The sequence below is a fragment of the Cladophialophora bantiana genome (genome assembly GCF_000835475.1).
Source record: "Cladophialophora bantiana CBS 173.52 unplaced genomic scaffold supercont1.6, whole genome shotgun sequence".
Classification (NCBI taxonomy): domain Eukaryota; kingdom Fungi; phylum Ascomycota; class Eurotiomycetes; order Chaetothyriales; family Herpotrichiellaceae; genus Cladophialophora; species Cladophialophora bantiana.
In genome coordinates this window covers 1,759,169-1,786,679 of record NW_015971580.1, presented here as the reverse complement: position 1 = coordinate 1,786,679, position 27,511 = coordinate 1,759,169, and the positions used below count along the sequence as shown (strand labels likewise).

The 27,511-nt window shown below is 51.1% G+C and overlaps 9 protein-coding genes across 9 annotated transcripts; 6 read left to right on the top strand and 3 right to left on the bottom strand.

The window, feature by feature from the left end:
- Nucleotides 1-1,513: 1,513 nt before the first annotated feature.
- Nucleotides 1,514-2,929, top strand: Z519_04956 (uncharacterized protein; the record flags this gene model as incomplete). Its single annotated transcript, XM_016762698.1, has 4 exons — nucleotides 1,514-2,287; nucleotides 2,337-2,395; nucleotides 2,444-2,494; nucleotides 2,554-2,929. 4 exons carry the CDS (start codon nucleotides 1,514-1,516, stop codon nucleotides 2,927-2,929), a joined length of 1,260 nt encoding a protein of 419 aa, XP_016621645.1.
- Nucleotides 2,930-4,472: 1,543 nt separating this feature from the next.
- On the top strand, nucleotides 4,473-5,737 carry Z519_04955 (uncharacterized protein; the record flags this gene model as incomplete). Its single annotated transcript, XM_016762697.1, has 3 exons — nucleotides 4,473-4,997; nucleotides 5,061-5,225; nucleotides 5,324-5,737. 3 exons carry the CDS (start codon nucleotides 4,473-4,475, stop codon nucleotides 5,735-5,737), a joined length of 1,104 nt encoding a protein of 367 aa, XP_016621644.1.
- Nucleotides 5,738-6,267: 530 nt separating this feature from the next.
- Z519_04954 (uncharacterized protein) lies at nucleotides 6,268-7,746 on the bottom strand (the record flags this gene model as incomplete). The annotated part of the gene is made up of 1 exon (XM_016762696.1): nucleotides 6,268-7,746. The coding sequence occupies one exon, from the start codon at nucleotides 7,744-7,746 to the stop codon at nucleotides 6,268-6,270; it is 1,479 nt and encodes a 492-aa protein (XP_016621643.1).
- Nucleotides 7,747-8,950: 1,204 nt separating this feature from the next.
- Z519_04953 (uncharacterized protein) lies at nucleotides 8,951-11,126 on the top strand (the record flags this gene model as incomplete). The annotated part of the gene is made up of 8 exons (XM_016762695.1): nucleotides 8,951-9,233; nucleotides 9,300-9,599; nucleotides 9,644-9,733; nucleotides 9,765-9,804; nucleotides 9,862-10,008; nucleotides 10,059-10,074; nucleotides 10,204-10,586; nucleotides 10,649-11,126. The coding sequence occupies 8 exons, from the start codon at nucleotides 8,951-8,953 to the stop codon at nucleotides 11,124-11,126; spliced, it is 1,737 nt and encodes a 578-aa protein (XP_016621642.1).
- A 1,122-nt stretch (nucleotides 11,127-12,248) lies between these two features.
- Nucleotides 12,249-15,221, top strand: Z519_04952 (uncharacterized protein; the record flags this gene model as incomplete). Its single annotated transcript, XM_016762694.1, has 1 exon — nucleotides 12,249-15,221. The coding sequence occupies one exon, from the start codon at nucleotides 12,249-12,251 to the stop codon at nucleotides 15,219-15,221; it is 2,973 nt and encodes a 990-aa protein (XP_016621641.1).
- Nucleotides 15,222-16,340: 1,119 nt separating this feature from the next.
- Z519_04951 (di-trans,poly-cis-decaprenylcistransferase) lies at nucleotides 16,341-17,689 on the bottom strand (the record flags this gene model as incomplete). The annotated part of the gene is made up of 2 exons (XM_016762693.1): nucleotides 16,341-17,375; nucleotides 17,468-17,689. The coding sequence occupies 2 exons, from the start codon at nucleotides 17,687-17,689 to the stop codon at nucleotides 16,341-16,343; spliced, it is 1,257 nt and encodes a 418-aa protein (XP_016621640.1).
- Nucleotides 17,690-18,344: 655 nt separating this feature from the next.
- On the bottom strand, nucleotides 18,345-19,939 carry Z519_04950 (uncharacterized protein; the record flags this gene model as incomplete). Its single annotated transcript, XM_016762692.1, has 3 exons — nucleotides 18,345-18,972; nucleotides 19,022-19,766; nucleotides 19,822-19,939. 3 exons carry the CDS (start codon nucleotides 19,937-19,939, stop codon nucleotides 18,345-18,347), a joined length of 1,491 nt encoding a protein of 496 aa, XP_016621639.1.
- Nucleotides 19,940-21,216: 1,277 nt separating this feature from the next.
- On the top strand, nucleotides 21,217-23,085 carry Z519_04949 (uncharacterized protein; the record flags this gene model as incomplete). Its single annotated transcript, XM_016762691.1, has 2 exons — nucleotides 21,217-21,280; nucleotides 21,404-23,085. 2 exons carry the CDS (start codon nucleotides 21,217-21,219, stop codon nucleotides 23,083-23,085), a joined length of 1,746 nt encoding a protein of 581 aa, XP_016621638.1.
- A 1,987-nt stretch (nucleotides 23,086-25,072) lies between these two features.
- On the top strand, nucleotides 25,073-26,401 carry Z519_04948 (uncharacterized protein; the record flags this gene model as incomplete). The annotated part of the gene is made up of 1 exon (XM_016762690.1): nucleotides 25,073-26,401. One exon carries the CDS (start codon nucleotides 25,073-25,075, stop codon nucleotides 26,399-26,401), a length of 1,329 nt encoding a protein of 442 aa, XP_016621637.1.
- Nucleotides 26,402-27,511: the final 1,110 nt, after the last annotated feature.

Below are 27,511 nucleotides of genomic sequence, written 5' to 3'. Positions count from 1 at the left end.
CAAGGGCCCGTCCATCCTTCCACTTAAAGCCCCAAAAGTGCTGACAACCGCTCTTGACCCAGCCACCAAGACTAACTTCAAGGACCACTTTGTGCAATATACGGCTGGTAATATTTGGCAAGACTAGCAACTATTTAATAGAGAAAATTTCCTGTTCCTCTTTCATCTTTACACATGCTAACTCCTTTCCACCGTAACGGAGCACTTCTGGGTTTGGCATGTACGTGCAACAACGCACAGGGGCCTGTCGAGCAGGTGGGAAATCGAGAATGCCTTTTTGGTCTGCGCTGGCAAAACAACACCACCACCAACACCACCCACAGAGAGGCAGCGGTTAGAGTAACGAGCGCCTAACACGGCGGCGGCGTTGGGGAGTGAAAAAGAACAAAAGGGATACTCAGCAATAGGTCGGCAGTACCAAAAAACCCACAGAATACTCTGTTTAAACTGCAAAGAATGGCACACGGCCAGCACTGTAAACTGTCAAGCGCTCCTTGCAGCGATGGCATGTTCGCTCAGCCATTCTGTCTCTGCTGTCAACGTTGTTTTTCTCGTCCTGTTGTTGATCAACGCTCAATAGCCCCCTTCTGCCTCAAAGCCTCTCGTCCACAGCCAAAATTGATGCTAGTCTTTTTTGTCCTGACATGAAGATAAAAAGCTATTTTAAATCCACAACAAAGATGATAATAATGTCAGGCCTTTTGAACACCACCAAGGTTCACTTTACCTATGATCTTTATCTTCCACAATTCCTCATATATCCTCGTATCTGTGATAATCTCTTCAGCTCGTCTTTCAGACTAGACCGCCGTGCCGTCATCCTATTTATCTAGGCCCATATCATGCTTTATGAAGAAGAGCCAGCCAGTGGTGGTTGGTGGGATGAAATACCACAAACCTCAGCAGGGAATCTTGACCTCTTCAAAGTCCATTTCTGTCTCCAGACTTGATCTGCTTTCGATAGGTCGGGCATGTCATCAAGATCCTTGATGTGTCGGGGATTCTCAATTCGGAATAGGGTTATCCGTATTGTCATGTGCGATGGCCAGGGCGATGCGAGCCGCTCGCACATCACGTGGACACGCGACAACGCCCCCCCTAACTTTAGCCCGCCTACTCGGTATTCTGACGTCCGGGCATGACGTAGTTAGGGCTGGGGTCTTCAGCCTCGGCTTGCAGGCTAGGATTCAGGGCTTTGGGGCCCGAGGAAGCCCAGCTAGTTCACCCCAGCTGCCCCCGTAGAACGGTGTGGTACCTATTTGGTCAACGGCTCCCTTAGGCCCGCGTCCGTTTCCCTGATTGCAATTTACTGAGAAATTCCCCAGGCTAGTCGGGTACTACTACTCCTCCTACTTTCTTTTCCTCACCGTCCTTCGTTTTTCTGTTTCTAACTCAAAGAATCGTGTGCAACCGCCCAGAGCGGCTTCACCGTCAGAGAAATTGCTAAACCTGATATTTTCGTGGGCGCTCTTGCGTTTTCATTCTCCCGATTATCAGAAGCCTGTAACTCCAGATGGCAAGCAAGGATGGACCACCGACTGCGGAACACGGTTCCTCCAGCAGCCGAACCGCTCTCAGCCCTACTCGTCGTGAGCGAAAACGGGTGAGTGACCGAATATCTCAACAAGCGACCCGGGCGAGGACCAGGGCATATATTGAGCACCTCGAGAACACAACGGCAAGACTAACAGAGGCGCTCGCTGGCAACGGTGCTGCTGTTTCCGAACAAATGGCACAACAGTATGACGAGATTGAGGGATTGAAGGGCGTGATTGCACGGATTGCGAAGATTGCAAATGGGGCGGTAGGCTTCACTTGTGCTAGCACAGGTCCCGACATTCAGAACCGATCATCGAAAGATATATCCCACTCCAGTTCGCATGGGATTGCACTTGCGAGCCCAACGGCATCTGTGCCTGCTGGATATTGTGGCTGTTTTGCTCCGGAGACATTCCCACCGGTCCCGCATACCAACCAGGAGTCATTGAAGAAAATCTACCCCATGATGAACCTCAAATGTAGCAACGAAGGCCGCGATTATTTCGGGGCGCTCAATCATGCTTTGGTGACGATCGAAAGCAACCACGCACGCCACCTGTTTTCCGGCCCACACGTTGACGATGACACCAGTATTAGGGCCGTGTTACACGGATGGGATGCTGCAAGAGCCAAAAATCCCTTTGATGTTGGATGGCAATTACTTCAAATCCTAGACGAAGGTCTCTTCTTCAGAAGCGGATCGGTAGAGCGGATGGCTATTTTGCGGATCATGAGAGCAATGCTGATGGTACTGACGCAAGGCTCTGCTTGGTGTACTCTTGCTGAACCAGGCATAGACCAAGATCAATCCCCATCTTCCACCCGAAAGAAAACCCCCTTCCTTCATGAATCCCAGGTAGATATCTTCCTCCCCTTATCATACCCTTTCGCTGATGGAAGCCAGTCCATTGCAGATGCAGGTCAGCCACCCGAGGCTGATCGACTATTTCGTGTGGTGGGTTCGCTCGAGGGGCGTCAGATATCTTCTCTCCCACTCATCTAACCGCGTAATAGGCCCGAAGTTCGTGACTATCTGATCATTAGTGGCATCAGCTACGCACCCGAGAGTTTGGCGGCTCAATTCGCCGTCGACATTGGCTTCAAATGGCCATTCACCCTCCGAGACACATGCACATATCAGCCATCAACGGGCGTGTACGCATTTTCCAAAGAGTTTACGGAGGCATACGAAAGTCTGGAATCATGGTATTTCAAATCGCCCATTATGTCAATCCACCTTCCTCTATCGCCAGACAAGTCCGCAACGGGTTTGGAGGACAATTGGCTGGGAACTCTGCCCCTGTCTTGCAACCTTCCTTCCGAGACTCTTCAACAAGATGTCTCTTGGGATGGTGCTTGGGAGGGAATCACGTCGACAGAGAACCTCTAGTTCTTGCGATATTTGGACTAGGCTATAATTTTCGACCTGGTCGCCCTCCCCACCCCGCGGCTCAAAACTGTGTCATGGTGAGCCCGATCACCTATGCCGAAGTCCGCGATTCTATGTCTTGGGCTCACGATGAACGCGGCATGTCTCGTGCGGAGAATGAATGGGGAGCTGTCTCCTTTCGTTCGCTATTTGGACCATATGTCATTGATGCTGTGGAAGCTCCATAAATACCGCTACTGCATCTGCGGCTGAACTTGGCACTCTGATTCAGTTGCCAATCTTTCCAGAGTGAGACGACCCACAGTCTCCAAGTTTGGGCCATGGTCGTTGTAGGCGGTAATCGAGCAGTCCGGCGTGCAGAGGCAATAAATAAAACGGTCTGTAGAGGTTCCAAGGTCCAGATTTCCGACCTCAGGGCGGTGTCTACCTTGGTGAGAGATGCGGCTCCGGCCGTTGAAGGAGAAAGCGAGAGCCGCGGAAATTATCTCATGAGCATTCTACCTGATGCTTGCGTCAGATCTATTCATGAGTATCCCACGGCAATTACAGGATTTGGGAAGATTGAAGTAATGCACACTAGAGCAACAAAACCCGCCGTGTGCGGGCTTTTACAGCATGATGAAGCATTTTACCCCGCGGCCCCAGCCACGATGGGCACAAGAATAGTCTCCCATACGATGTGTTTCTTCCAGTCATTCTGCTCCTGATGTTGAGGCCGAGGTTGTTTGCATAAAAGATAACAGGAATGTTCCTGAATTAGCGGCAAGCTTAATGTTCCGTTCGCTGCCAGCCGTTGTTTTGTATGTACCTGGAACCTTGGTCACAGTGGACTCGGAAAGACTGACTCGGCGATCGACATTAATTACCCTGTACCGAGTAACGCCAATGACCATTGACCACTTCTCTGTCCACCAACCACGGTTGGCCAAAGCGTCTAGCCATCAACCCCTTAAGCCTTGCCCCCAGTCATCCCCCCTTTTTCCTCGCTAACTACCCGCCTGCTACCCGGTAGAATTCTAGGCAGTGCCATGGGGGGAGGACCCGAAGGCTAGGCCCTCCAGAATCCCTTACTCATACAACATGCACCTGCAGAACCAGATAACTTCGCTTACAATCAACAACATTGCCACTCACGTTCTAACACTTAGGAATAGACGAGCGAGGAGAGATGCAATTTCACCAAGACTTTGGGCGCCTCCGTTCTACGAACTGCGGATTCCATCCATCCGTGTCAGATTCTAAACCTGACTTCAAGGCCACAGGTGACTTTGCAAGGTTCATTCTCCGCAAGGAGGCATTGTTTCTCAATCATCAAGTCTGGAGGTCCTGAGGTACATATGCTAGCATCGCGTACACTTGCATTGCATCCTTGGATTGTTCATATATAAACAGAGGTAGGTCCGTCAGGAAGGATATAGTGATTGCAGACATCAAATCACCACACTCATTTCAATCTCACTCGTTCACTTCTGCTCTTGCTTTCTGATACACACATTTTTTTTCCCAACGCATTCTTCACACCAATCGACAAACATATTCGACCATGAAAAATCTCATCCTGAGCCTGTCATGCGTGTTCCTCGCGCTGGCTCGCCGGGGCGGCGCCCAATGCCCGGCGGAGTCGCTCTCATTCTCTCCAATCCTCTATCCAGGCCCAAGCGAGGTCCAATTCACCTCTTGTGACAGCGGAGCGGACGGCCCTCGAGTCTTTCCGATCAACGCGACTACATTTGACTGGTGGTACTTTGACGCGGTTTCGGGCGACGGCACCCAGGCGCTCACCGTTATCTTCTTCACGTCTTCTTACCTCGGATTCAGCTTTGACCTCCTAAACGCAATCGACCCGTTGAACGTCTACATTTTTGCCAATACTGGGTCAGGAACGCCCATCTCGTTTCCCGTCGCCGCAACTTCGGTGACGATCGACACAGTCGGCGATGGCGCTTCCGGTGACTGGGTTGGAAGTGGAATCAGTTTCCAAGGTTCCCCTGATTTGAGCACATACACCCTCACATTCGACAAGACGCTACTCAACTTGGGCATCGAGGGAACTTTTACCTTGAAGACCGTAAGTACTGCACCCCCTTCCCTACCGCTCTCACATGCTGTGAGCTAACTTAGACAAACTCAGCGCGGGCCAGGGCACTACGTATGTGGTCCCTTGGAGGGAGACCAGCCAGAGGAAGTGCTACCTCATGTCGGCTGGGTGAATGTCATGCCTGCCGCTGATGCTGAGGTGGACGTGAAGGTGCTGGGCAAACCATTGAAATTCTCCGGGAATGGCTATCATGACAAGGTGTGTTTTCAACCCGTTCGACACGGCTTTTTTTATTCCCCTCGAGTGTGTCCTGATCGAGATTTGCGAGGCTCTAACAAGATGATGTCCAATATCAGAACTGGGGCGATGTCCCATTCATCTCTGCCTTGAATAGCTGGTACTGGGGCCATGGAACATTCGGCGACTACAACATCGTCTTCTTCGATATGCTCGACCCCAACAACGAAGAAAAAGTCGGCGGCTACGTGTTGAAGGACGGCGAAGTCGTGGGCTCGACCTGCACCACGGGCTTGAAAGTCCGCCCGGTCGGAACGCCGTATCCCCCGACCTTGCTCACCGCGAATCCCACTCAGCTAACCATCAACATGACCCTAAGTGACGGCAGCACCTTGAATGCCGTCGTGACAGAAAAAGCCACCCAGATAGACATCGGACTCTATACACGGTGGATCGGCGACATCGAAGGCACTGTGAACGGCGTCACCATGTCTGGCAGCGCACTATGGGAGCAGTTCAAGACCCAAGTCTAAAATTCAACGAGGCTGTGATCACCTGTTTTGGCCCTCGACCGAATGCCAAGTATTTGCGCGTCTATAGAGGCCTGTGTGTCAAATATGAGGGAGCTTGTGAAAAAAGAACCCTCAGTTTCTAGGAATGCGTTTTTATATTTTGCAGAGGCCCCGGGATTTATAGTTGGCTCATGTAATAGGAGAAGTAAAGCTTAATAAAAACATTTGACTTTCAAACTTGGGCAAACCCTTCTAGTGTTAGGTTGGCACGGGTACCCGTTGTCAGTCTTGACCGATCCCTTTTGAAGAATCAGTTTGGAGTACGAAACCTGTTCTGGTTCTGTCCTGCTCGAGAGCAATTATCTGGAAAATTCATCAAACTTACCAAGGACTCACTGACGGAATACGAGGACAAGGGGAGACGGTTTATGTAAGAATATACTTGAAATTTTTCACAAATGTCTGGCCTTGAAGAATCTCGAAATATTTCTCGGCGCGACAGGTTTCTTTGCCCGCAGGGCGCTTGGCTACCTATGCTCACTCCTAGAAGATCAAGTTGTCCATGCTCGATTCCAAAAGCGCAAACGAGGCCACCCACTTCCCAAACCCAGTCCCATGCCTGGATACAACATCCTCCATGTCCAGGACACCGCTTTCCCAAATGTCCACAACCCAATGAGAGAGGTAACTGCCATGAAAACCAACGTGGTACAGATTCTACGTTCTGCCGTCCAAAACACCTTGGGCCTCTTGTCTTCCAAAGCACCAGCGACCTGATTTTTCGAATCAGTCTCGAACTTGGGAACGTATTTGAATTCGAATATGGTCAAGCTCTCCAAGCCGGTGTCTGGGGACTTAAGTACTGACCAGACAGTCCGACGGAAGGACTTGATCCGGAGTCTGTCAAGTGGTGGGATCGCCCGACACGTGTAACAGGTGATCATCAACAGAAGGCACTGACCAGCAGTAAGCATCCGATAGTAAATACCTGGGCGACCAAGTTCCAGAGCGTCGGCGAGCTTGTCCCCGTTTAGCCAGCGTGCATTGGCTTCCAGGTACGAGCGGCTCGCGTAGGAAGGAGGTGTGTTCTCCACCGCCCAGATAATATTGTTGGCATGCAACCTGGACATCGCCGATGGTGTGTATTCATAGCAATACAGCGATTCCATGATGGCCTTGGCCTTTGCGGGGGTGGAAAAAAACTCTGTCGGAGTGCCCATGTAGTAACCCACGAGCCGCCAGAGGGCCAAGTAGTCCAGAATCTCCTGCTGACGGAGGAAAATGCCCTGACGAGGCAACGATTGCCAGATGATAGTGGCGGAAAAGACCGCGATGGTGCCGATGCAATCCAAATCGTTGACCGGGACGCCGCACTTCTCTACCGAGTAGTAGGCAGGGTGACGAGACGCGATTTGTAGGATGCGTTGACGGACGGTAGCGTGTAAGAACCGAACTCGAAGACAGCTCGCGAAGCCATCGCCGCCCGGTTTGATGGACGCGAGGTCGTTCGTACATTCTAGAATGAATTGAGTCGTCTCCAGCAGTCGACGCCAAACGCTTTTGATGCTAAATCCTCCGGTCCGAGCAAGAACCTCTGTCACCCTGCTGCTTGCTGTACCTCCCAGGAGGGATTGGTAGGTCAGGCCAGTGAGGTTCGCCTCCCCGTATCTGTAGAACACATCCTGGCCTCGGGCAATTTGGTCCCAGTCCACCCATTCAGGGATGGTGTTCACCTGGTCCCAGAGCTGTTGGAGCTTGTCGTTTTTATGATGGTGGCTGCAGAAGAGCGCGTAGAGGTCTCTCTTGCTCTGGGACTGACGAAGAGGAGCCTCGCCCTCTCCTTCACTTCGAGATTCGGAGAATGGTACCTCGTTCAAGATCGTAACACATTCTTCTGCAAGTGTATCACACATGTACTTAAGATGATTATATTGATTTGGTGCCTGGTGATGGTCTGTCCACTGGAAACGGTAACCCCAGGCTTCTCTCATTCTGGGGTCAGACCGAGACGACGCAGTTGTTGTCGTCATGGGGGAAATGACGAGTCGGGCTTTCTAAGACCGACAGCTGCTAATCAGAGAACGTCAACCTTTCAGTGGACACAAATGTCTGCCGTGGGTATTGGCAAGTTGGGACTCGAGAGAAATAACTAGTATTCTATCTCGCCCGCGTCAACCTCTCTGTCTTTATGTCTCTCCAGGATGATTATTCCTCAGTGGCCGAACTTCAATGTAGGGGAATCGGCTGGCGAGCTAGTTGCGTACAGGCAGGTTTCAAGCAAGGTCCTAGGCATCCGAGTCTACGACATCGCCAGATCCCGAATACTCTTCAAGTCCGTCGCCTATATTAGGTCTGGCTCATTCACATAAACCGTGTCGGCAAAGCATCGCCCCGCGTGGGAGCCGAGACCCTTAATCTGCAAGGCCTTCGATGCAAGAGGGGCGCTGCTTGTGTTTAACGTGTCAAAATACTCGGCATCCCTGTCAAGCCCGATAAGGTGAGGCTAGCGGAGTCAGCAAGTCGGATTCAGAGTGCGTAAGAGAGTTCGGTAGTTAGAGTGGGCGTGAATGGGCCATTTATTTCATTTTCCAGCTGCTAATTGGACCAAAGCAGCATCCACAATCCCCGAGAACGGTTTTGTTCAATTGTGCTACTGGGAACCCAAGTTCTTTCCTCTCATGCCGAGAAGCCACCCCAGTGCTTGATTCTAACAATGTCACCTGGATACACGCACAGAAAGGCAGACTCCAATTGTAGCGATGGAGGAGAAGAGACATGATGATGTTCCGCATTGTGGATTGGGCAAGCCGGACGTGGAGTGGGACTTGGGAACACATCACCGGACCCAAATAGTTGACGAGAACACCAGGAAGCTATAGACGTCCTAATATGAGTGGCTGGGGTTTCCTATGTCTCAGGAGATTATGTTCACACCTTGGATAGGACCGTCGGGTTAGCCGAGTCAAGTTGTTAATGTCAGACGTCCATCCCTTACGTGTACTTGCCCTCTCATGGAGCGTTATCTCGCGATGTTCTGTGAGATTTTGCAGCAATTCGAGAACAGCTTAACTCGACCCGTATACGCCTCGAAACATGCAATCGGAATCAACAAACAGGGACGTCGTCTCCGGATCCCAGACGTTGCCAGAGTATATGGGGAAAATGTGGGAGCGCCTGCCTCTGTATGTTCGAGATACTGGGAGATTGCTCGTCGGTGTTCAGCGAATATAACAAATGTTTTGGACATTCCAGACATTTCCTGCTCTCTGCACTTCACTATTCCTGTCATATCCACATTTCGGTCACCGTTCATCAATAGAGAAAACAACGGCAACCCACCTGGATTCCAGAACTCCGTCTTCGGAGCAGGTAGAAACCGCCAAAGCGAAAGTCGAGGCTCTGCGCGTCGACACGGACGACAACGCCCATGCTGTGAAAGGTGATGACTCGGATGGGACAATCGAATGGACTGGGAAACATATTATCGCCTCTCTGTCCCTCGCTGGGTTATACGTTGGTATGTACTGTCCCGGAGTCGAAAGAAAGAAAGAGGGAAATTAGAGAGTGGCTAACCTTCCGAAAGGCGCCCAAATTCCTCTTTGCTTTGTCGGGGATTCCGTTATGTTCATAGCAAGAGACATTGGATCATTCCAGAAAGCCTCCTGGCTTACGGTGGCCAATGATCTGGCGATTGCCTCAATTGCTCCATTTTTAGGATACCTGCAGGATATTTCGGGACGTCGCTACATGTCTTTGATTGGAAGTGTGGCTATTATGATTGGAATTATCCTCGTTGGCGCCTCCCACGCCTTTGGCCAGGCGGTGACTGGCATCTCATTCGCCGGCGCGGGCGGTGCTATTGGCGAGCTCACAGCTCTTGCGGGTGCACAAGGCCTACCATGTACTGGGTGGCGTTCTGGCTGACAGTATTGTGTCTCAGAACTGCAGAACTCGTTCCTGTCAAGCAACGAGGCCTCTATCTAGGTCTCGTTACGTTTTTTTTTTGTGGCCCCTTTCGTGCTCTACGTCATGTATAGCTAGCTCCTAGGCACCTACTACACTTGGAGATGGGGAATGAGGATCTCACTGTCAGTAGTACAGACAACAAACAGACGGATACCGTTCTAAGCTAACATTCAAAGCAGGATCTACAATGGCGTTTGCTTTATGGGTATTGCTCTGACCTACTTTCCGCGGGCAACCAGGAGAGGTGATGGAGCTACCAAAATGCAGATTCTGAAGAGCATTGACTACGTGGGCAGCCTCTTGTCAAACATCAGGCTGACCCTTTCGTAAGTGGCGCAATGTCCACCGCGAGCCTATCAACTAACGGACTTGACAGCCTCGCGGCTCTCCCGGTGTGAGGCTACTCACATACCCGGTCGTCTGCTTACGTTCCTGGCAACCTTCTAATTGGTATCGCGCTCGCCTTCACCTTCGTTGTGTGGGAGTATAAATTTGCTCGAAATGCCATGGTCCCACGCTAGCTTTTACAAGGCCAGCATATCGTCGCAGTCTCCTTCCTGGTAGCTTTCGTCGGCGGGATGAACTTCTATTCGTCCCTCAACTTCTTTCCGCTGGAGGTGTCGACCGTCTTTCCACCGGATCCCGTACAAGTCGGATTGAAGGCCCTCGCTGCTGGGCTTGGTGTGACTTGCAGCGCTACCGTTGTGAACGCAGCGTTGTCATGGTTGAAAGGATACAATCGAGAACTCCTAGTCGGTTCATGTGTTCTGATGACGGCATTTGGCGGAGCTTTGACAGGTGGAACTCCAGACGGCCCCGGCAGACTGTATGCGTTCGCGGTTTTGTCTGGCATCGGAATCGGGGGTGTCCTCGAGCCAGCTGCCACGATTGCCATCACTGTTGTGTAAGTGGAGCCTGAGAGTGCTCATCCGGCGCATATTCACATTGACCCTAACAGCTACCCAGGCCAGACGAATTGATTGCCACCTGTGTGGCGCTGTCGCTGTCCATCCGTGTGGTTGGAGGCTCCATCGGCTATAGCATCTATTACAACATCTTCTATCACAAGCTCGTCGTTCAGCTTCCGATAAAAGTCGCCGAGGCAGTAATTCAATCCGGCCTACCCATCGCATCGGCAAGAACCTTCGCGGAGGCATTCGCCTTGGACCCCGCTGCCGCTACCGAAATTCCTGGCGTCACGCCCGCCGTGTTGGAAGCAGCTGCTATTGGGGCCCGCTGGGGTTATGCCTATGCCCTCAAGTTCGTGCGGTATACCAGTATTGCTTTTGGGGTATGGGCGACCATTGCCTGCCTCTTCCTCGGCAATATAGGACCAAAAATGGGCCAAGGGGGAGTGCTGAAGAGTTCACAGTGCTGGCAGTGTGCTATTCTTTACAGTTTAACAAAGTATTCCATGTTTTTGATGCCGTCTACCTATTCCTGAGTTTCATCGGCCCTTTCCTATTTCTCAATACCGTCGCCGTGCTAGGCGCTCACTGCCCTAGCCGCTGCCTCAATCGGGGTGGTGTTGGTGGCGGTGTTGCCCTGTCAGCGTCAACCAGAAACGTGTTCTCGATTCCCAACCTGCTGGACAGGCCTCTTGCGTTGTGCACGTGCATGCCGAACCCTGAAGTGCTCTGTTACACTATAAGAGTTTCCTCTTCTCCTTTCTCAAGCGTTGAGTCGTCGTCAATAGGACTACGTGAACAGAATAAGGCATTTGCCATTCAGCAACTTCAGCTCGTAGTTACCTCCTGCGTAGCTTAGATCCTAATATTATCTTTAATATTCTTAAGATAAGTTAAGGATGCATTTATAATTAATAAAACGAAAGAATTCATCTATATCTAAGACCTACGCGTCTATTAACGCGATGTTCTAGTCTAGCGTAGAAGCAGAAGTCATTATTAAGTAGAGAAGAGGCGAAGCGTTGAAGAGTGAAAGGTGAGTGGGAGGTGGGGGGTGTTTAAAAGCGGCAGCGGTCGGGTCAAGGTCTATTTACCTGCTCGCCCGGTCTTTAGCCGCTTCTCGCTTCTCGCCGCCTTGTTTGCTTCATGCCAACAACAAACCACATGCGATCGGCCGTCGCAAACTTACATGACTACATCATCATTCGACACCGCTAGGCAACATCCCTCGATCCCTCTCTTTGGCCTTGCCCTCTTCTCCCTGCATTGCATCGCTGTTACACATGGGCGGTATATAGCTTTAATAGGCCATGCTGCCACCATCCATGTCCAATCACCTTTCCCTTCGAGTCATCGAATCCTGCGATCCTTGACCTGTTACGTTCGCCCGACACATGCAACCCCTCGCCTAATCTCTGTACCACGAGACCTCGAACCTTGCTTCCTGCTGCTAGGGGAACAAACTGCTTGATGAGTCGCTGCAGCTGTTGACATTACTTCATCTCCTGGTCCGTCCCTGCAACTGTAATAGAACCTGGCGGTCGCCTCTCGAAACTGACACGCTTCTGCGCCTAATCACAGGCGATTCCGATTTTATAGATCCCTTTAGCCAGAAACACCTCGAACCGCCCGCTCCTCTTGTTTTTCCTCGCTCTACAATGGCTCCTTTTCGGCTAGACGAGGGCTTCTCTGAAGATGCTTCGAGTCAGGACGAGCATGGGCGCATGTCTGCGGCCACAGCTGCCCGCTTTCAAGAATGGGTCATGGCACAGAATGAGCAGGCCCGTGCCGAGATTGCATACGAAGTTTTACGAACACTACGGACCTCTAACATCGTGGCCGTGGTTGAGAGGCTGACGCCGCTCCTGCATATTGACCCGCTGGAGAAACTGCCCCCGGAGATCACGTCACAAATATTTTCCTATCTGGATGCCGAGACCCTGTTGACCGCGTCGCTGGCGTCAAAGACATGGAGGGCACGTATCATGGATACTATGTTGTGGCAGGACCTTTACAAGAAGGAGGGATGGGGTATAGACACAAAGGAGGTTAGGCAATTTGAAAGCGCACTCATGCGGCAAGAGTTTAAAAAGGCAAGAGCGCAGCTGCCAGGCCAACCCCAGCTGAAGAAGCGAGCAACCTCTGACTGGTTGGAGTCAAGAGGTCGGAAAGTCTCTGCGGACGTATCTCAGTGGCGCGAGCAGCATGGGGTGATAGAGGCCGACACAGACATGCAATCCGAGTCGACCGATGACCAAGAAATGCAGGATGCTCCTAGTAGCATTCATAACTCTCCACAGCGGCCGAATAAGAGACATAGTCAGGATTCGGGCGATGAGATGGACTATTCGTCGGACGCGGTCAACGGCGATGACGCTCGGTCGGCGAGCAGAGCCGTCCACTCCCTCGACCCGCCAATCAAGTCGCGACTTGTCACCTATGATAGCAACGGGGAGGAGAAAGTGAATTGGATTCATCTGTATAAGCAGCGCCAGAAATTGGAACAGAACTGGACCAAGGGTCGATATACAACGTTCCAACTCCCTCATCCGTCATATCCTCAGGAAGCACATACCGAGTGTGTCTATACCATCCAATTCTATGGGAAATGGTTGGTAAGTGGCAGTCGGGACAAGACGTTGCGAATCTGGGATCTTGAGACCCGTCGCTTAAAGGGGAAGCCTCTAACTGGCCACTCTCAATCTGTTCTATGTCTCCAATTCGACCCAACAGAGAAAGAGGATGTCATCATATCAGGCAGCAGCGACGCCAGCGTCATCATCTGGCGATTCTCAACAGGCCAGAAGATCCACGAAATCCCCTCCGCGCATGAAGAATCCGTTCTCAACCTGAGATTCGATCATCGGTATTTGGTCACCTGTTCAAAAGATCGACGCATTAAAATTTGGAACAGAAAGACCTTGGTCGCTACGGATAAAGACTATCCTGAGATTAGACGCGACAGTCAAGCACGGGCGCCGTCATACATCGTCAACACGGCAGACATGGAGCCGTCTCTGCTAGAAGCCAGGATCGCCAACGGCCAGATCCGAGCTTTGAAACCGTACATGCTTCTCCTGACCCTCGAAGGGCACAGTGCCGCCGTTAACGCGATCCAGATCAACGGTGATCTCATCGTGTCTGCGTCCGGCGACAGGCTCATTAAAGTCTGGAATGCCAAGGACGGAAGGCTGCTACGAACGTTACAGGGACATCAAAAGGGAATCGCTTGCGTCCAGTTTGACAGCAAACGAATCGTGAGTGGGAGTAGTGACAACACTGTGAGAATATATGACCCTTATACCAGCGCCGAGGTTGCAGAGCTTAAAGGGCACACTAATCTTGTGCGGACCGTGCAAGCGGGGTTTGGTGATCTACCGGGAAGTGACGAGGATGATCCGGCCAAAGCCAGAGAGGCTGAGAGAAAATACCTTGAAGACGTTGTCCATGGTATTATTGTTGAAGATAGAGGACACAATCGGCGCCTCAGGGTTGGTCCTGCTGGAACGTCGCGACTCGCCCTTGGCTCTAGGTTACCTCCCGGTGGAGGTGGCAGCAAGTGGGGCCGGATCGTCTCTGGCTCGTACGATGAGACGATCATCATATGGCGTAAGAATTCTGCGGGCGATTGGGTTATTGGACAAATGTTGCGTCAAGAGCCGCCGTCCCAGTACCAAGACACCAACTCTCGACCCCGACACAACGCTGCCGCTGGTCAAGCTGCTGTGCAAAACCATCCGCCAGCAGCAATGCATGCTCTTCCTGCCACGGGTCAACCTGCAGCGCCGCTACCGCCTGAACCAATCCAACTGCCGCCTATCAGGAGCATACTGCAAGCCGAGCCTCCACATCCTGCTTTCGCTACGGCATCACAGATTGTCTCGCAAGCAATGGGGACATCGATCGCTGGCCTGGGTGCCGGCCTTTCCAACGTCATGAACATTGGGAGAGTGCTGAATGCATCGGCCGGCCCTGGTGCCCCGCGGAACGGTCTAAACCTCACTGGCAGCTTCAGCTCTAGCTCTGCGATGAACGGGAATAGTGCGCAACCACTGGCACAAGCTACAGCGGCGCAGGCTGTCTCTCAAATTGTGCAGAGTGCAATCATGCAAGCACGGTCACAGCAAGCACAAAATCAGCAGTCGTCAAACGCCAACGTTGGACCATCGACAAATGGCCAATCCCATTCTCAGCAGCAACAACAGCAACAACAGCAACAACAGCAACAACAGCAACAACAGCAACAACAGCAACAACAGCAACAACAGCAACAACAGCAACAACAGCAACAAAACCCACTTCCACATCATCCTGCTCCTCCTCATCCTCCAACAGGACCGTCGCCCGCAGCTGCCGCGGCACAACAACAGTTAGCTCAACAACAACCCCAACAACCCCAGCCCCAGGCAAACCAAGCTCAAGCTCCAGGCAATAACCAACTTGCCGCCGTCAATTCAGACGCCAATGCCACGAACGCTGCAAACCAATTACCCGTCTCTCGCGTGTTCAAATTGCAATTCGACGCCCGCCAAATTGTGTGTTGCTCACAAGACAGCAGAATTGTCGGGTGGGACTTTGCCAACGACGATCCTGATATTATTGAAGCTTGTAAATTTTTCGTCGGCCCTTAATCGACAAAGAAGGACCCGGCGAGGATCAAGGTGAAGAGTGTAGTCTCGTCTGGGGCAGCGTCAAGAGAGGAGTTCAGGCGATAACATGTTATGAGAAGGATGAAGTGAGAGGCGTTCAAAGGAGTGAGAGAAAGGTATTCAAAGGGGGAGGGCCGTATCAAAGCGGTCTCCTTATTCCAGTCCAGTCGGAGCTTTAAATACAGCACAGCTCGGAAGCATAGCGTGCGAAAGGGATTCATTTTGGGGGGCGTGCGCCATTAGCAAACAGCAAGCCAGGCTTTTATCATTGGGATGTGCAGAGGACTATGCGCTCTAGTAGTACATGTCAATGCTCGTACTCTGTCCGTATCGGGATGAAACTTGTCTGTTCCGCCTCTTTCTCGTTTTGTCTTGCCTTGCCTTGTCTTTGTTTTCCCTTTTTTTTCTTTCTTTTGAGTCTCTTTCGTTTCTTTTCCATAGAGGTATGAGAGGAGATGGATGGGTGAGAAATAAGAAACCTTCATCGCTTGCTCCCAGAAATGGAATTGGAGCTGGAATCAACGCCTCACTCAGTGGCTTGCCGCTGTTTACTTCCTTAGGGTATCTATCTTTTATCTTTATTCTTTTTATCGTCCTCTATCGATTCCTATCCTGCCGAGCCCCATCCCGTCGTGTCCCACCATCCTGTCTTTTTCTTGTGTGTTGGTGTTAGTATCGAGGTCTATTTCTATTCGTACCAACATACATACATATGGAGGTGTGGAGGTGTCTGGCTTGGAAGGGAGGGAGCGAATTTGGAACTTGGTACCCGCTGCTTGGTGCCTGATGCTTGAGGAATAACGCACCATGGTATGACGGCTATGATGATAATGTTGTATCGATGCAGCAACGCAGTGACGAGGAACGGACCCGAATCAACGTCCTTGACGAAACATTGAGGATCGAGTAACCGGCTGGGAGAAAGGATGGGCCCCACGTCCCAAATATGGGTTGAGGTTGAGCAGATATCTCTATCTCCATCTCCATCTTGAGATCTCGAGCGAGCCGGTCCATGCTCAGTCGCCGTTTGCGCTCTCGTCTCATTCCCTCTCCGTATCTGGTTCCGCTTGGGCTTGTAGGTTTTCAAGTATACCATTGCCGTCAGGAAGTATGTCCCTGGATCATTCCGGCAGCCTTCCTCGCTTTGCTGATGCTCCCGGATTTCCCTCTCCTCTTCTCCCCCTCTCGACCCTCATTTTCCTGGGCAGCTCTCTGCTCGCGCCGTTTGCGCCACTGCCACTCCCATAGCACGGGTAAAAACGACCACAAATCAAACTCAGGCCATAGCACGTCCAGAAACACAATCTGCGTCGATTCATGGCATTGCCAGAGCATGAAGTCGCTGAGCCGCGACACTCCTGAGGTGCGGATGAGCAGGTCAATGGGCGGGCACTCGGACGTATATGTATGGGATGTGATGGTAGCCGGAGTGATTAATTCGGGGGAAGGATACTTTTCTTTCTGTCGCGAGGGTTTGTGTGATGTGGTTAGTGGTTGGAGGGGCGGTGAGAGAGATGTGGTGGCGTCGTCTTGGTGTAGTGTTGTTGAGGTTGACACCGACGAGGCGTCGTGGTCGCGGTCAGATTGATCGGGTGAATATGATGACAAGCTCGTTGAGCTCGAAGAGGGCGACTGCATGTCCGTCAGGGGTGGCGACAAATAGGTTGTCGTCGCTGTTGAATTTGATTTTTCTTGTTGAGAAAATTGTTCGGACCATATCGTACTGGCGATCCTCTCCTCCTTAAACGGTCTCCTCCTCCCCTTGCCATTGATGTCTTCTGGTAGAGGCGTTGTCCACTCCTCCACCGTGCTCCGAATTGCACTCGTGATTTCTTCTCTTGAGGTATACGGGAAACATACATTCAAGACACAGTTCCCCTCATTCCTGCTCGTCATTTCGACCGCTTTGTCGACAGCCTCAAGGACATCCGGTTTGATCAGTTCTCGTTGACCCAGTATCCGTATCCTCGCACCATATCGGTCCAAAAGCTCACCGTGTTGGACAAGCTGTTTTAGCTTGATTTTGGCCATGGACATCAAAGCGTCAACCTCGTATTTACTGCGTTTGAAGTTTTCGATGCTGAATGCGTATATCGTTACAGTGTGTACACCAGATTTATAGCACACTTCCAGTATCTATCATCATGGTCTTGTCAGTGCCTGTTTGATGCCCGCGACAAACGAAACCCATGTCAAGGAGAGGAAGGGGAGCCCAAGATATATCATACTTTTGCCAGTGCCTCGAACCCCAAATTATGCCCCTCGACGGTCTCAATCCGGTTGTTCTTTGCATATCGTCTATTCCCATCCATGACAAAGGCAACATGTCTTGGCACAGGGCCCTGGCGGAGGGCACCGATTAAGAGCTCGCGGAGTTGATTGATGGCCCATTCTGCAGGCGGGGAGGAGAGAAGCCACTGGCGAAGATGTGACATATGACGGTATGCCATGGTAGCAGCGGCGGCGGCGGCGGCGGTAGGAGGTATTCAATATGGAGGGAGGGATGAATGTTGGTAGAGGCGGAAGTGGTTTCAGTTCATGGGACACTGCAGGTTTGGGAATCGCTGCGGGCTTCGGTGAAGGTTGGTGGGTGAGGTCGCAGGTTGACAAGGACACAATATGCGATTCTAGGTACGGCAGAGCAGGCAGGCAGTTACGGGATCTTCTAAAAGAGCGGAGGGGTTTCTGTGAATACGAGAACGAGAGTTGTTGAGCCCACGAGCCTCTGTTGACGGTTGAGGCGTACGCAATACGTGGCTTGGAGTGTCAAGAAGTTGGTTGGTAAAGTTGGAGGCAAACTTCGGGTTTAATGTACGGCGGAGTACGCAGTACGGGGATGTAGCGAGCCGTGCGAATGACATAGAATACTCCGCCGTACGAGGTACACAGTGTACAAATTGGAGTTGAAACGAACTTCCCCGACTAATCCAATGCTCTGCCTACTATTATCACCTCGTACTACCCAACCACAACACCAAAAATCTTCCAAGTTGCGCCTGACCTAGATAGCTTAGTAGAAACTCTACTTCCACATTCAAAACGCCGTGAGCAAACATGTAGGATAGCTTTCTTTATCTGGACTAATCATGAATCCCGACCCGACACTCAACCTTCTTCCAAAGACCTGTATCCAGTCCCATGCGGGCAAAGGCGTGCCTGACTTTCCTTGCTCGACAAGTTGAAGGCAAAATAGTCTCTGAACCTTCTGCTAGGGGATTCGGACACAGCTTCTGCATCTTCGTTATTGCTGAGTCGTGCGCGATTGCTCCCGAGAGCAACCCGGCAACACACTCTGGCGAGCGGTAAGGCTAAGCCATGGACGACCACACTGCTCACTACAAGGAACCACACGACCATCCGCATGGCCTCCTGGAGGTATTGTATATCTCCTCGTGCCATACCTTGGTCATCTTGAATCATCTCCCCAAGGAATTCGGTTGCAATCATCAGATAGAAGATAGCCGAGACGCCAATCGGTCCAAAGAATCCGACAAACATGGCCTGGAAAAGGTTTTCGATCTCGGTTACTTTGTGCTTCATGACTAATATGGCAGGCAAACGCCGGAGGCAGAGGATCAGAATTCCCAGAATCAATAACCTCTCAAGGGAGATGAGGTTGTTTGTTGCAAAGGATGCCCATGGTGCGACAGCACCGTACCAAATGAAGATGGAAATGTTGACCAGCATGTCGACAGATGACCAGAAGAGTTCACTGCAAGCGTCCTGCTCAAATCTGGGAGGTAAGTTACCGCTCGAGTTGTCGACATCCACTCCGAACTTACTGGTCATCCCATGCGAATGTACACCCGGCGACAAAGCAGGCAAGGATATCGTCGGTTCCCAGTATCCCGCAGGTTCCCAAAACGAAGAGAGACAAGGCAATAACATATGTCAAGGAGCTTTCTTCCTCAACAAACCCGTGCCTTCTAGCAGAAAAGAACAACTTGCGTGCGCCGTACCCCACCACGACGCCATACACCACACTGAAAATAACAACGTAGCCCCAAGTACCGCTGAGCCAGGACGTGAACATGGGTAGCTGACTCCCTTGACTAACGGAATACTTGATCCAATATAACGAGAAGAAGAGAAACGGATAGCCCAGACCGTCGTTCAACCCAGCTTCAGCTGAGATAAGTTTCTGTAATGGTTTTGGAGTGTTGATCTCTGCAAATCGGCCTTTAATGACAGCATTGGACAGGACTGGATCAGTCGGCGCAACGCAGGCTCCAATCGCAAGGGCGTGGACGAAGCCCAGGCTTGGTAGCATCAACCATATGATGAGGCCTGCGCTAAGCCACATCAATGTCAGAGTTGGGCCCAGCAGGTAAAAAAGAGAACGCCATGCTGTGGAGAGGTAACGTGAAGGGAGCTGGATGCCGGCGAGGACGAGCTGTACTGCAAGGACAAGCCGGGAAAATTCAAGCGTGATTGCATCTATGTTTTTAGCCTCCCCGCAACCATATTCGTCTGGATGTAGGAAGCCCACAAAGTGTGAGAGCACGGTGCCTGCAATCAAAGAAATCACTGCCGCCGTGAGCTTAAGCCACCAGGATAAAGGAGAAGACAACTGAAAACTCACATGCCTCGGAGAGCAGGAACTGTTGCTTCCACGCATCGGACACTAACCCGAAACTCAAGAGGAATCCGCCAAACGCGGCGCACACAACATTGAAACTGGAGAGGACCAAGCCGTCCATGTTGTCATTGGAACCTTGGCCGAAGGGGAAAAGAATCAAAGAATCGAGAAATATTCGCCTTCTGGTGATAAAAACAACAGCCTCTGCGTTCAACAGGGAACCCGTAGTTAAAGAGCATTATAGCATCAGAACCCCCACACTAATCTTATGCAGATGACGAAGGCGCCTGACGGGCCCAGGCGGCTAGATATGATCAGCATCCCCCAACGAGCGTTATCCATGTTGTTGTTTTGGGTATCGGCAACATCATCAGCGTTGTGGCCGGGCATTTGATGTCGAGATAGGCAACGTCTCGGTTGATAGGTAAGCCAACCGAGGCCGAGGCCGAATGCAACCGACAGACTACCAACGACGGGATCTCTAATCATGCAGAATGACGCCTTTCTTGCGATTCGAGGGACGTTACAAAGCCGATCTTGGGAGTCGAGAGGGAATCTGAGACTCCGGCAAGACGGAACGCCAGAACTCGCGCCATGGATCGTTTGGCATGCGCTAGTTACGGATCGATTGGCGGGTCATCTTCTTCGAATATACCAAGTATATATATATTCGTATCGAGTCATGAGACTTCGAACGGCCGGATCTGATTTTTACTCGAGGAGAAGAATGTCCTAGTTCATTTCTGGCTTCGATGCCATGCTCTAGTTTCGTGTGCTACGATGTTTGAAATCCACCCTGGCACTTCGGCAGAAAGGAAACGTACACTTGCACCGTTCCGGTTTTGAAAACACTTTGAGGGATGCTGAGAGGTACATACATCTATACTCCCGCACCTTTCGCTCGCTCCGTCTTCGTTGCAGAACCGACCCCGGCTGTCATCTCCCTTGCACCAGGCACGGAGAACTGGCCGATCTATTGATCCACGAAGACGATTCGCATGCGAACAGAGTCCATTGGCCCGCGCCGGTGTCGCGTACATATGTATGAGACTGAAGACAGCGAGGCGCTCGTGGGAGACGCTGAAGAGAATGGAGACAACGATCCCCCAAAGCAAGCGATTGCGCCAGATCCCCACGCCGCTTTGCCTGTCTACGCGACGATTCACCGGTGAGTGTGGACACATCCCTGTTCGGGCGTGGCGTAGAGCGAACGACGGAGCTTGGTGTTTGTCCTGAGATGACTTTGATATGAGCGTGCACTGACAGGCGACAGAATTCGGAGACTTGTGATTTCCAGCGTGGGTGAGTTGAGGCTATCCGCCATGCCAGATTGTCGGATGGAAAGCTAAAGCTCATGCAGACGACCCATACACATTGGAGCAGTTGAGGGAGCCATCGATGAATGAATCGATTGTGCAGCCATTTGTAGGTAGGGTCTATGACCCAGATGACGTCTCCATTGGTAAGGGTACACCACTCCACAACCCCTTGAGGACTTGAAGCGCATGGCATGGGGGAAAGCTCCTTTTGATTCTGTCTTGTCGGGTTGCTTCCTCTATGAAACGAAATTGACGATGTGTACAAGTATATTGCCTGCTAGTGAATCGCATGCAATTTCTCCGTGAGCAGACATCAGATGGCTTGGAACAATCGGTCAGCACCAGTCGTGCCCATCTCTGTGAGCTTGTAGCCACCCAGCTCCTCTGGCGATTTGATCACGATCACGATGGCCCCGAAGGACTTCTGCTATTAGCCAACATTCTCGTTGCGGGATTTGAGCCGTTCCAGAACGCGCCAGAGGATGTTTTACGAGAAAAGCCGCTACCTGCTCATTGGCCTGTGCAAAATCGAGGAGGCTACGAACGAAAACTTACGGCGTTGGAAATTGCCATAGTCTCCACGAGCAAGATATTCCTTAGCTCTCCGGCGTCTCAAAAGGTGGTGGACGCTGTATATCGAGGACAGATTGTTTACACGCCACTCTCGTTCGTCGACATATTGCCGGATCATTATAAGCACCGTCCAATATCCATCTATGATCCTCGCAAGGCACCTGTTCTAAATCAATACCGTCTAATCGTTCCCCGGAACCGCATTATAATCGAAGTCGGTCAGTTTGCTGTCCTCTTAGCGCTCTACATCCTTACGATGTCTTTCCACAACCTGTCGGGATTGACTGTCCATGAGGTAATATTCTGTGTCTACACCACTGGATGGATCTTGGAGGAGTTTGCAGCCATTATTGAGCATGGATGGCAGGTCCACACGCAGAACCTCTGGTCGTTTCTGGACATTACCTTTATAGTCATCTACGCGGCGTATTTCACTGTACGGATGTACACCTTGATCAGTGGTAGGCTCGATCCAGGACTCGGCCTCAACATCCTCGCAATTGCCGCCCCTGTCCTTCTTCCACGCCTCGCTTTCAACTTGATGCCCGACAACATGCTGTTTATTAGTCTCCGCGCCATGATGAGAGACTTTATTGTCTTGACATTACTGGCCGTTTGGTGTTTTGCGGGATTCTTCGTCTCCCTGAAGTGGCTCACCTATCTCAACGAACCGGCCAAACATCACGACATCCTCGATTCTGCCACAGTCTCAAAATGGATGCTTTGGATTTGGTTTGGACTTGACGGCACTGGGATCGAGCGATCTGTCGACTTCCACCAAGTCCTCGGACCGTCTCTCATGATTGTGTTCGCCTTTCTGGGGAACACTCTTTTTCTGACGGTTCTGGTGGCGATGCTGACCAACACATTTTCAAAGATTGTTGCAAATGAGAGCGCAGAAATTCAATTCCGGCGCGCAGTTCTCACGTTCGAGGGTGTGAAAAGCGATGCCATTTTCGCCTATCCCCCGCCTTTCAATGTTCTAGCTCTCATCGTCCTTCTTCCCACGAAGTTCATCCTGTCACCGCGACACTTTCACAAAGTCAACGTATTCGCAATCCGCCTACTAAACGCTCCCATTCTGTTACTCATAGCTGCATGTGAGCGACCGCGGCTCTGGCGGGCACTGAACGGCAACCCTCCAGGTTCGCCGAAACGAGGCAAACTTGCAGAATGGGTCTTCTCGGGATTCTCGCCCCACGGAGATATTCAGGCGGTTTTTGACATAAAGAATTCGCATGAGGTTGCCGACAAATACGACGACTCTGACATTTTCGATTCGGATATCGGAGAGGATGAACCTTCCTCTCGACAATTAAGAGGTCTGAAGACTCAAAAAGGCTTGCAGAGAAGAAGACGTTCAAAGTCTGTCTAAGGATCGCGTCGCATTGAGCCGCACTAGTCCTGAAAGATATGTCGACTGTGGGCAGACCATAGGGGGTTGTCAACCTGGGAAATGTCGACAAAGGGATAAATCTCATGCTAGCTTCACAAAAAGCAGTTGCCAAGTCATCATTTGGCAATGGCAGTAGCATGAAGCAGCTGCTGACCATTGGACTGACCTAGCAAGCCCTCGCTGCAATGTTCTGGCTTCGACAATAAGAAACTTGTCAAGAGAAATCCTAATGCTTGATACTCAGGCTTTGTTCGAAGATGGTTGACAACTGAATTCTTTAGCCCTAGGCTGCGGGCTAAACTATTCTGGGCCTTAAATATGTGTGGAGATCTCCGTATCACGCTAGTACATTTTGGTACTATGTAGCCTGGCCGCCTCTTGATACGGATCTACTGCCTCGTACTCCGTTCTCGTATCAATCCCTTCCTCTGGCATTGAACACATTGAAATGCCATATTCAATTTGTGTGGTCGAAGAAAGCTGCTTGTGGTAGCACCAGACTTCGTTCCTTCTTTCTCAACGGCTGGTTGGATAAGCGATCCTTCTTGCGGGTCTTCTGCTTGGTAGTCCTTCCCTAGACAAAGCCATTAAATGTGGACCTCACCAGTGAGCAAGGCGACCCGAGTTCAATCACAGCAAGCACAATCCTGCTCACTCTGCCCTGTTAGGTCTACTATGTACCAAACCACACATGGAGCAAGCCTTGGTCATCTTTTGCGGCCTCTTCAAATCCAGAATGAATTAGGAGATGTCTGCCGGGGGGCTGTGCTGTGGAGGGTCGTCGTTCTTGAACCAATCACACACAACATGCCGGTAAGACGGAACGACAAGACAACAAAGTTTTGCTGCTATCCCACGCCTTCTCTCGTCTAAAAATTTCTCTTCCCTGCGCGAAGCGAAGGTGGCGTCTCACCCTGGCTCATTCGGTCCCGTTCTGACCGTCCTTTCCGCAGTGTCAACCCAATCCTCATACCTGCATGGAGCTACTCTGCCGGATGTTTACGACTTCTCATGTAAGATTTGAGAGTCAATATCTTTGACTAATTTCAAAACTCCCAAATCAGCAGGTATAGCGCTCGAAGCTTTGCCGAAGCTTGGTTCGGCACGTGGAACTCGTGCTCCAGACAGCTCGACACTGTCAACCTGGACATCCTTTCAAGCGAATCACCTGTCGTCTATGTCAGCGTCAGCAGTTGAAGGGAAGGCAAGCAGCTCCTGGCATTGAACCTGGAGCATCTGAGGGATGGTCTTCCTTTGTTGGGCAATAACGACTCTGAGACAGACTCAGACAGTCAGTTTCCTCGAATTCTGTCTCGATTCATTACCTCCCTATCAGTGCCCCAGTCCCTGCTAGGGAACATATGGTAGTAGATTCTTCTACATGAACTGAACTACCCATGTGGCAGGGTCACCCATATGATCTGTGAGCATCAGGATCCGTACGGGGTCGCTCCACTGCTGATGATCCCATTCGCAGATGAAATTAAGTTGGAATTTAGCCCTGCTGGCTTGCTTGTCATCGGCGCAGATCCTGGATGGTTCTCTTACCGCAACGCCAGCAAATGCAGAAATTTGAACCACGAATCTTCTATACATATAAGCGGTAGCCATTGAAATGACGGTCCATTGCCTCTGGAGCGACGTACCGCGCCTGGCAGACTCGATATAGCGCCGAGACTGCTTAGACTCAGCATCGCAAATGACCGCTCCTAAAAAGCCTCAAACTAATCCCGATTTGGTATCAGCCATGGCCAGGTACTTCCATATCTATTACATATTCTCAGGGCCTGGTCTCAATTTTCTTCACATAGTCAGCATCTGAGCAAGATACCGAGGAGAATTGGACAAGTTTGGATCGCACCTTCTCGTTTATCACGAGGAAGCACATACGGAGCGAACCGAATAAAGTTTTAATCGTTATTCTCAGACGCTCATTGGAATTGAGCCCAGCGTTGTTGTGGGCGGAATGTCCTTCAAACCTGGTTCTGCACATTGCCCGACAGATCAAACAAAAATTGAAACGCCAAAAGAGGTTATTCGTCCACATGAACCAACAAAGCCGCCCAAACGTCAGCTGAGCCAGCGAGGCTACGATAACTTAGTGATATTCTTGACGACGCTTCTCATATTTGAAGAAACCGGGGTGCCTTATGTTCTTCGAACCGACTCCGTGATTGACGTGGACACTCCAAAACGGCTTCGTCTTCGGCTTCTCCTGTTTGCCTCGGTCAACGAGAGCTTTCTTGTGGCGTTATTGTTCTTCGCCTTTGGTCAACTGGATCAGCGAAAGCCGCCGACAACATTCCCTTCTCCTGCCAAACCAGGCACATGGGCTTCAGCAGGCTTTAGAAGAATTCTACCGGCAATCGCTTCCAAGCTTCTTCTCGAAATGATACAGTTAACGGTACCATCCACGGTCGAGTGTTCACAATTTCAGAAGTCGACCATTAATCCTATCGTATTCTTCCCTATCCTGCTTTTGGGGTTTGATTTTACAGTGACGACTCTCATCGAACGACTTGGGCGTTCCAGGATAGAGGTATACTTCGAGCAGTTCAAAATGGACCGGATAAAACTCGTCCCGGTATATTGGCTACTCCTTACCGAGGTGGATTTCTTGGTTCACTCACTGTTCCCAATCGACGTTCTATCAATATCAGCTTTCCGACTGACAGATGTACCGAAATACTTCTTTGCCTACGTTTGGGGCCGCCTATCCGTTTCAACAGGGGATATATACATCCTTGCCATTACTCCGGTTTTGCAGCTACCAGTTATCTCCATGGCACTCGCAGTACTATTCAGCAACCTGGCCTTGCTGGACTTACTCTCGGCGGCGATCCCTAATCTCGCCAAAAACGACGTTCTTTCCGAAAGCGTCGAAGGTGCTCTCCGAAAGATGGGAGGAGGCTTTACCTTTCATGCCGTCATGTACAGCGTCTGGAGGAATCTGAGTTTCGCGAGCATTGCACCCACGCTCTTGGCCACGTTCGTGGAACGTACGGATCAGGACTTCTGGGTGACTGTTCCCGGCCTCGGAAGAAGATTGCTGAGGAAGTATGCTTACGCCGCGTTCTTGCTTTACATACCTGTCAGCAGGCTTGTTCAAGCCGGCATTGACATGATAAACGCGCGGGTGTTGGGAGGAATTGAAGTGGTGCGTGTGCTTGAATCTCACAGTTCTATCGGCTCGGCGCTGGTGATTGTATTTTTTGGGTCTTTGAACACGATTCTGGCGTGGACGATGGGATGCATGGTGGTCGAATGCATACCGTATGCGAGCCAGATTCTGTGAATGGAGAGTGTACACATATGTCAGGGCGGTTCGTCTCGGACTGGGACCCTCACGACACGGGACATGATTGGGGAAGCTCCAGAAGCTACTTAGCCGCAAAAGAGAACACATGATTTTAGAATGGCCATTTAGAAGCTCCCTTGCGCGGGGGGGGGAGTATTCGTACAGGTACATGGTAACCACGATGCCCAAAGCATCTACGTGCTTGCAATTTTGTGCAGTCTGGTTCTTTGCCAGAGCGGACGCACTCAGCACGAGTATTTGCGTTATTGAGAAAGTAAAAATACATAGAGTTGGTTTTAACAGATCGTTTCCCCGGGATTCTTCGTTTCCTGGCCCTTGGGATTGCTACGTGGGCATACATGGATGATTTCATGTGGCCGCGCATAGTAGGGCACACGTCGAAGTCGCTCTCGGGAATATCATGAAACGCATGCTCGCCACATGCTAAGCACGTTCTCAGCACACAGGACTCGGTACTCTCGGTACGGACCAGTAGTGCTCCATTGGTATTGCCTTTAGGACAGTTAACCAGGCGCTGTAGCGGTCCGACTTCCTTGTTCGACTCGACTCCACTGAGAGAGGCTGAGAGAGGAGACCCTTCGCCTTGTACTTGTTCGTGGACAGACTTGGAACTTGCACAGGGGTGGGCTTATTCTCACCCATGTTGGTATGGAGCAACTAGTAGTACTCTCACTACTTAGCATTCGGACTCGACTCCATACTCCTTCTGCGGGTTTCTTGACAAAACGCCAAGGATACGCTGTATGTGCATACGTTGCACCTACCGAGTTCCTGGAATGTACAATCGATCTAACCGGGGCATAAATCGCCTTGCTTGTCCAAGGGAGTGAGTGGGTACTGTAAGTGTAACGGCCCAGACGTCTCCGGTAAGACGGAACGCTGCCCTTCTCCATCCCTTTTCCCCCTTTGGCGCCCTTCTCGCCCTAACGCGCCCCACGTCGTCGGGGTACGGAGCTGCCATCTAGCTGGCTGTCTAGGTAGGGAATACCTAATCGTATTATGTTGACAATCCGCAAACTAGCAAACTAAGCGTGCGGGTAAGCGAGGATACCAGATGTTACAGTTCGAATGTGAGAACAGTCACAA